The 9,681-nt window shown below is 42.0% G+C and overlaps 1 protein-coding gene across 1 annotated transcript in view; it reads right to left on the bottom strand.

Annotated features, from left to right (window-relative positions):
* The window catches only part of LOC106592657 (CUB and sushi domain-containing protein 3), a 500,234-nt gene that overhangs the window by 174,044 nt on the left and 316,509 nt on the right, over positions 1-9,681 (bottom strand). The window contains 1 exon segment of the mRNA XM_045696358.1: positions 1,792-1,861. Within this exon segment, the coding sequence (XP_045552314.1) occupies positions 1,792-1,861 (70 nt within the window).

The following is a 9,681-nucleotide window of genomic DNA, read 5'->3' as shown; positions in this document are numbered from 1 at the left end:
AGCAGTGGTCAGTATATGTACAGTATATATACAGTAGTATACAATAGTATATATAGACGATACAGTATATACTGTACTGTATTCTAGTCAACTATAGCTGTATATATATACGATACAGTATATACTGTACTGTATTCTAGTCAAGGCCATCCTTTGGCTGTATAGATATATATATATACAGTAAATACTGTACTGTATTCTAGTCAAGGCCATCATTTGGCGTTATATATAGACACTATACAGTACATTTTTTTTTTAAATGCATGAAATGTATGCATTCACTTCTGTAAGTCGCTCTGGATAAGAGCGTCTGCTAAATGACTAAAATGTAAATGTAAATGTAATACTGTACTGAATTCTAGTCAAGGCCATCATTTGGCTGTGTATATATATATATATATATATATATACAGTATATACTGTACAGTATTCTAGTCATCTATAGCTGTATATATTCTTTTCTATCCTACGTATTCTTCAGATATACTATATATTCTGTCCATAATGTCTATACATCCCATCACATATATATGTATAGTATATACGGTATGTTTATTTATTTAAATTGTATTTTATTTAACCTTTATTTAACCATATATATATATTTATACTCCGGACATTCTTTTACTTTTCGGCGTGTGTATTGTTGAGTATTGTTAGATATTACTGCACTGCTCTCGCTAGGAACACAAGCATTTCGCTACACCCACAATAACATCTGCTAAATATGTTAATGTGACCAATAAACATTTATTTGATTTGATTTTTGATTTGGACTGCTCTCCAATCCTAGAAGTTATCCTACCAGTAAGTATAGCAGAGAGGACTGCTCTCCAATCCTAGAAGTTATCCTACCAATCAGCAGTATAGCAGAGAGGACTGCTCTCCAATCCTAGAAGTTATCCTACCAATCAGCAGTATAGCAGAGAGGACTGCACTCCAATCCTAGAAGTCATCCTACCAGTCAGTATAACAGAGAGGACTGCTCTCCAATCCTAGAAGTCATCCTACCAGTCAGTATAACAGAGAGGACTGCTCTCCAATCCTAGAAGTCATCCTACCAGTCAGTATATCAGAACTAAACAGGCTATACTAAGACTCATCAGGGATATTAACTAATACAAAAAGAGACAGATTCTGACTGATTGGTTGCCGTGGATATCGATACATTGTGACTGATTGGTTGCCGTGGATATCGATACATTCTGACTGATTGGTTGCCGTGGATATAGATACATTGTGACTGATTGGTTGCCGTGGATATCGATACATTCTGACTGATTGGTTGCCGTGGATATAGATACCTTCTGACTGATTGGTTGCCGTGGATATCGATACATTGTGACTGATTGGTTGCCGTGGATATAGATACATTGTGACTGATTGGTTGCCGTGGATATCGATACATTGTGACTGATTGGTTGCCGTGGATATAGATACATTCTGAGTGATTGGTTGCCGTGGATATAGATACATTGTGACTGATTGGTTGCCGTGGATATAGATACATTCTGACTGATTGGTTGCCGTGGATATAGATACATTCTGACTGATTGGTTGCTGTGGATATAGAGACTTTTACATCCAAAACGTACAATGTTTCATTCCTCTGAATTGATATTCTAATGAGGTACTGTAGTCATAGTGACAGCAGCAATGTCTGTGATGGTTCATACAGGTGTGATGGTAGATATGTTGGTTATTCTCATAGCAGAACACTATAGACTTCTATGCTGTTAAAATGTAAACATTACCATAATAAAGATGACTTGTACAGCATGAATACATTACCTAAGCACAGAGGTACGGGGTAATTCCATCGTCTGACGGGCCCTGGCATACACGTTATGTATTCATTACCCTGCAAGAGAGAAAAAAAATGTATGCATTACCCTGCAAGATAAAATTGAAATGTATGCATTACCCTGCAAGATAAAATTGAAATGTATGCATTATCCTGCAAGATAAAATTGAAATGTATGCATTACCCTGCAAGATAAAATTGAAATGTATGCATTATCCTGCAAGATAAAATGGAAATGTATGCATTACCCTACATGAGAAAAGACAAATTAATGCATTACCCTGCAAACAAACACATCTATTCAGCACTGTAGGATGTAGCTATATCACATTCACTGCATCCCAAATGACACCCTATTCCCTATATAGTGCACTATTTTAGACCAGGCCCTATGGCTCTATATAGGGAATTGGGTGCCATTTGGGATGCCCAGTAGGAAACAAACAAATATAACAGAATACCAGAGAAACCTTTGAAAATGCTGATTCATATCAAACAAAGGCCATGAAAACAACAGGGAGAGAAACATGTCATAAAGGGTTTCTTCACATTATTTTGGTTCATGTGGTTATGTTGGAATTGCCTTCCTCATCATTATCCTCAAGGTCTCTACTGAAGAATAAAGGGTCATTGTCTCTGAATAAAATAGGGTGCCATTTGGGACACAACCAGCGTGTGGATGTCGGACGCAACCAGTATGTGGATGTTGGACGCAACCAGTATGTAGATGTTTGATGTTGTTTGTGCCAAAGGTGTAGGAACTCCTGCTGAGGTGTTTAAGGGCTAGGGGGCAGTATTTTGACGTCCGGATGAAAAGCGTGCCCAAAGTAAACTGCCTGTTACTGAGGCCCAGAAGCTAGGATATGCATATAATTGGTAGATTTGGATAGTTTCTAAAACTGTTAAAATAATGTCTGTGAGTATAAATGAACTGATATGGCAGGCGAAACCCCGAGGACAAACCATCCCCCCCCCAAAAAAAATTCAGCCACTGAATTTTTGTTTCTTCCATTTGCAAATAATGGCACCAACTGTTGTCACCTTCTCACCTAGCTGCTTGGTGATGGTCTTGTAGCCCATTTCAGCCTTGTGTAGGTCTACAATCTTATCCCTGACATCCTTGGAGAGCTCTTTGGTCTTGGCCAAGGTGGAGAGTTTGGAGTCTGATTGATTGATTGCTTCTGTGGACAGGTGTCTTTTATGCAGGTAACAATCTGCGGTTAGGATCACTCCCTTTAAGAGTGTGCTCCTAATCTCAGCTCGTTACCTGTATAAAAGACACCTGGGAGCCAGAAATCTTACTGATTGAGAGGGGGTCAAGTACTTATTTCCCTCATTAAAATGCAAATCATTTTATAACATTTTTGACATGCGTTTTTCTGGATTTTTCTGTTGTTATTCTGTCTCTCACTGTTCAAATAAACCAACTATTAAAATTATAGACTGATCGTTTCTTTGAAAGTGGGCAAACGTACAAAATCAGCAGGGGATCAAATACTTTTTTCCCTCACTGTAACTGGTCATAATATTAATTATAATAATTAGAGTAACTGGTCATAATATTAATAATGTTATCTACTCTGAGTGAGGGTTAGTTAGAACCTGAGGATCTGAACAACACAGGTCAAGTGTGTGTGTGTGTGTGTGTGTGTGTGTGTGTGTGTGTGTGTGTGTGTGTGTGTGTGTGTGTGTGTGTGTGTGTGTGTGTGTGTGTGTGTGTGTGTGTGTGTGTGTGTGTGTGTGTGTGTGTGTGACAGAGGGAACGGAAAACTGTTATCACTATCTACTGACAGAGGGAACAGGAAACTGTTATCACCACTATCTACTGACAGAGGGAACAGGAAACTGTTATCACCACTATCTACTGACAGAGGGAACGGGAAACTGTTATCACCACTATCTACTGACAGAGGGAACAGGAAACTGTTATCACTATCTACTGACAGAGGGAACAGGAAACTGTTATCATCACTATCTACTGACAGAGGGAACAGGAAACTGTTATCACCACTATCTACTGACAGAGGGAACGGGAAACTGTTATCACCACTATCTACTGACAGAGGGAACAGGAAACTGTTATCACCACTATCTACTGACAGAGGGAACAGGAAACTGTTATCATCACTATTTACTGACGGAGGGAACGGGAAACTGTTATCATCACTATTTACTGACAGAGGGAACAGGAAACTGTTATCACCACTATCTACTGACAGAGGGAACAGGAAACTGTTATCACCACTCTCTACTGACAGAGGGAACGGGAAACTGTTATCATCACTATCTACTGACAGAGGGAACAGGAAACTGTTATCATCACTATCTACTGACAGAGGGAACAGGAAACTGTTATCATCACTATCTACTGACAGAGGGAACAGGAAACTGTTATCACCACTATCTACTGACAGAGGGAACGGTAAACTGTTATCACCACTATCTACTGACGGAGGGAACAGGAAACTGTTATCACCACTATCTACTGACAGAGGGAACAGGAAACTGTTATCACTATCTACTGACGGAGGGAACGGGAAACTGTTATCACTATCTACTGACGGAGGGAACGGGAAACTGTTATCACCACTATCTACTGACAGAGGGAACAGGAAACTGTTATCACCACTATCTACTGACAGAGGGAACAGGAAACTGTTATCACCACTATCTACTGACAGAGGGAACAGGAAACTGTTATCACTCTACTGACAGAGGGAACGGGAAACTGTTATCACCACTATCTACTGACAGAGGGAACAGGAAACTGTTATCACCACTATCTACTGACAGAGGGAACAGGAAACTGTTATCACCACTATCTACTGACAGAGGGAATGGGAAACTGTTATCACCACTATCTACTGACAGAGGGAACAGGAAACTGTTATCACCACTCTCTACTGACAGAGGGAACGGGAAACTGTTATCATCACTGTCTACTGACAGAGGGAACAGGAAACTGTTATCACCATCTACTGACAGAGGGAACAGGAAACTGTTATCACCACTATCTACTGACAGAGGGAACGGGAAACTGTTATCATCACTGTCTACTGACAGAGGGAACAGGAAACTGTTATCACCACTATCTACTGACAGAGGGAACGGGAAACTGTTATCACTATCTACTGACAGAGGGAACAGGAAACTGTTATCACCACTATCTACTGACAGAGGGAACGGGAAACTGTTATCATCACTATCTACTGACAGAGGGAACAGGAAACTGTTATCACCACTATCTACTGACAGAGGGAACAGGAAACTGTTATCACCACTATCTACTGACAGAGGGAACGGGAAACTGTTATCACTATCTACTGACAGAGGGAACGGGAAACTGTTATCACCACTATCTACTGACAGAGGGAACGGGAAACTGTTATCACCACTATCTACTGACAGAGGGAACAGGAAACTGTTATCACCACTATCTACTGACAGAGGGAACAGGAAACTGTTATCACCACTATCTACTGACAGAGGGAACAGGAAACTGATATCACTATCTACTGACAGAGGGAACAGGAAACTGTTATCACCACTATCTACTGACAGAGGGAACAGGAAACTGTTATCACCACTATCTACTGACAGAGGGAACAGGAAACTGTTATCACTATCTAATGACAGAGGGAACGGGAAACTGTTATCACCACTATCTACTGACAGAGGGAACGGGAAACTGTTATCACCACTATCTACTGACAGAGGGAACAGGAAACTGTTATCACCACTATCTACTGACAGAGGGAACAGGAAACTGTTATCACCACTATCTATTGACAGAGGGAACGGGAAACTGTTATCACTATCTACTGACAGAGGGAACAGGAAACTGTTATCACCACTATCTATTGACAGAGGGAACAGGAAACTGTTATCACCACTATCTACTGACAGAGGGAACGGGAAACTGTTATCACTATCTACTGACAGAGGGAACGGGAAACTGTTATCACCACCATCTACTGACAGAGGGAACGGGAAACTGTTATCACCACTATCTACTGACAGAGGGAACAGGAAACTGTTATCATCACTATCTACTGACAGAGGGAACAGGAAACTGTTATCACTATCTACTGACAGAGGGAACAGGAAACTGTTATCACCACTATCTACTGACAGAGGGAACGGGAAACTGTTATCACCACTATCTACTGACAGAGGGAACAGGAAACTGTTATCACCACTATCTACTGACAGAGGGAACGGGAAACTGTTATCACCACTATCTACTGACAGAGGGAACGGGAAACTGTTATCATCACTATCTACTGACAGAGGGAACAGGAAACTGTTATCACCACCATCTACTGACAGAGGGAACGGGAAACTGTTATCACCACTATCTACTGACAGAGGGAACGGGAAACTGTTATCACCACTATCTACTGACAGAGGGAACGGGAAACTGTTATCACCACTATCTACTGACAGAGGGAACGGGAAACTGTTATCATCACTATCTACTGACAGAGGGAACAGGAAACTGTTATCACCACCATCTACTGACAGAGGGAACGGGAAACTGTTATCACCACTATCTACTGACAGAGGGAACGGGAAACTGTTATCACTATTTACTGACAGAGGGAACGGGAAACTGTTATCACTATCTACTGACGGAGGGAACGGGAAACTGTTATCACTATCTACTGACAGAGGGAACGGGAAACTGTTATCACCACTCTCTACTGACAGAGGGAACAGGAAACTGTTATCACCACTATCTACTGACAGAGGGAATGGGAAACTGTTATCACCACTATCTACTGACAGAGGGAACAGGAAACTGTTATCACCACTCTCTACTGACAGAGGGAACGGGAAACTGTTATCACCACTATCTACTGACAGAGGGAACGGGAAACTGTTATCACTATCTACTGACAGAGGGAACAGGAAACTGTTATCATCACTATCTACTGACAGAGGGAACAGGAAACTGTTATCACCATCTACTGACAGAGGGAACAGGAAACTGTTATCACCATCTACTGACAGAGGGAACGGGAAACTGTTATCATCACTGTCTACTGACAGAGGGAACAGGAAACTGTTATCACCATCTACTGACAGAGGGAACGGGAAACTGTTATCATCACTCTCTACTGACAGAGGGAACAGGAAACTGTTATCACCATCTACTGACAGAGGGAACGGGAAACTGTTATCACCACTATCTACTGACAGAGGGAACAGGAAACTGTTATCACTATCTACTGACAGAGGGAACAGGAAACTGTCATCACCACTATCTACTGACAGAGGGAACGGGAAACTGTTATCACCACTATCTACTGACAGAGGGAATGGGAAACTGTTATCACCACTATCTACTGACAGAGGGAACAGGAAACTGTTATCACCACTATCTACTGACAGAGGGAATGGGAAACTGTTATCACCACTATCTACTGACAGAGGGAACAGGAAACTGTTATCACCACTCTCTACTGACAGAGGGAACGGGAAACTGTTATCACCACTATCTACTGACAGAGGGAACGGGAAACTGTTATCACCACTATCTACTGACAGAGGGAACAGGAAACTGTTATCACCACTATCTACTGACAGAGGGAACGGGAAACTGTTATCACCACTATCTACTGACAGAGGGAACGGGAAACTGTTATCACTATCTACTGACAGAGGGAACAGGAAACTGTTATCATCACTATCTACTGACAGAGGGAACAGGAAACTGTTATCACCATCTACTGACAGAGGGAACAGGAAACTGTTATCACCATCTACTGACAGAGGGAACGGGAAACTGTTATCACCACTATCTACTGACAGAGGGAACAGGAAACTGTTATCACCACTATCTACTGACAGAGGCAACAGGAAACTGTTATCACTATCTACTGACAGAGGGAACAGGAAACTGTTATCACTATCTACTGACAGAGGGAACGGGAAACTGTTATCACCACTATCTACTGACAGAGGGAACAGGAAACTGTTATCACTATCTACTGACAGAGGGAACGGGAAACTGTTATCATCACTATCTACTGACAGAGGGAACAGGAAACTGTTATCACCACTATCTACTGACAGAGGGAACGGGAAACTGTTATCACCACTATCTACTGACAGAGGGAACAGGAAACTGTTATCACTATCTACTGACAGAGGGAACAGGAAACTGTTATCACCACTATCTACTGACAGAGGGAACAGGAAACTGTTATCACCACTATCTACTGACAGAGGGAACAGGAAACTGTTATCACCACTATCTACTGACAGAGGGAACGGGAAACTGTTATCACTATCTACTGAAAGAGGGAACAGGAAACTGTTATCACCACTATCTACTGACAGAGGGAACAGGAAACTGTTATCACCACTATCTACTGACAGAGGGAACAGGAAACTGTTATCACTCTACTGACAGAGGGAACGGGAAACTGTTATCACCACTATCTACTGACAGAGGGAACGGGAAACTGTTATCACTATCTACTGACAGAGGGAACGGGAAACTGTTATCACCACTATCTACTGACAGAGGGAACAGGAAACTGTTATCACCACTATCTACTGACAGAGGGAACGGGAAACTGTTATCACCACTATCTACTGACAGAGGGAACAGGAAACTGTTATCACCACTATCTACTGACAGAGGGAACAGGAAACTGTTATCACCACTATCTACTGACAGAGGGAACGGGAAACTGTTATCACCACTATCTACTGACAGAGGGAACAGGAAACTGTTATCACCACTATCTACTGACAGAGGGAACAGGAAACTGTTATCACCACTATCTACTGACAGAGGGAACGGGAAACTGTTATCACCACTATCTACTGACAGAGGGAACAGGAAACTGTTATCACCACTATCTACTGACAGAGGGAACAGGAAACTGTTTTCACCACTATCTACTGACAGAGGGAACGGGAAACTGTTATCACCACTATCTACTGACAGAGGGAACGGGAAACTGTTATCATCACTATCTACTGACGGAGGGAACGGGAAACTGTTATCACTATTTACTGACAGAGGGAACAGGAAACTGTTATCACCACTATCTACTGACAGAGGGAACGGGAAACTGTTATCACCACTATCTACTGACAGAGGGAACAGGAAACTGTTATCACCACTATCTACTGACAGAGGGAACGGGAAACTGTTATCACCACTATCTACTGACAGAGGGAACGGGAAACTGTTATCACTATCTACTGACAGAGGGAACAGGAAACTGTTATCATCACTATCTACTGACAGAGGGAACAGGAAACTGTTATCATCACTATCTACTGACAGAGGGAACAGGAAACTGTTATCACCATCTACTGACAGAGGGAACAGGAAACTGTTATCACCATCTACTGACAGAGGGAACGGGAAACTGTTATCATCACTGTCTACTGACAGAGGGAACAGGAAACTGTTATCACCACTATCTACTGACAGAGGGAACGGGAAACTGTTATCATCACTATCTACTGACAGAGGGAACAGGAAACTGTTATCACCACTATCTACTGACAGAGGGAACAGGAAACTGTTATCACTATCTACTGACAGAGGGAACAGGAAACTGTTATCACCACTATCTACTGACAGAGGGAACGGGAAACTGTTATCACCACTATCTACTGACAGAGGGAACAGGAAACTGTTATCACTATCTACTGACAGAGGGAACAGGAAACTGTTATCACCACTATCTACTGACAGAGGGAACGGGAAACTGTTATCACCACTATCTACTGACAGAGGGAACAGGAAACTGTTATCACCACTATCTACTGACAGAGGGAACAGGAAACTGTTATCACCACTATCTACTGACAGAGGGAACAGGAAACTGTTATCACTATCTACTGACAGA

This window comes from Salmo salar, chromosome ssa02, assembly GCF_905237065.1.
Source record: "Salmo salar chromosome ssa02, Ssal_v3.1, whole genome shotgun sequence".
Taxonomy (NCBI): domain Eukaryota; kingdom Metazoa; phylum Chordata; class Actinopteri; order Salmoniformes; family Salmonidae; genus Salmo; species Salmo salar.
Note: the sequence above shows the minus strand (reverse complement) of the source record. Positions and strands in the feature narration are given on the sequence as shown.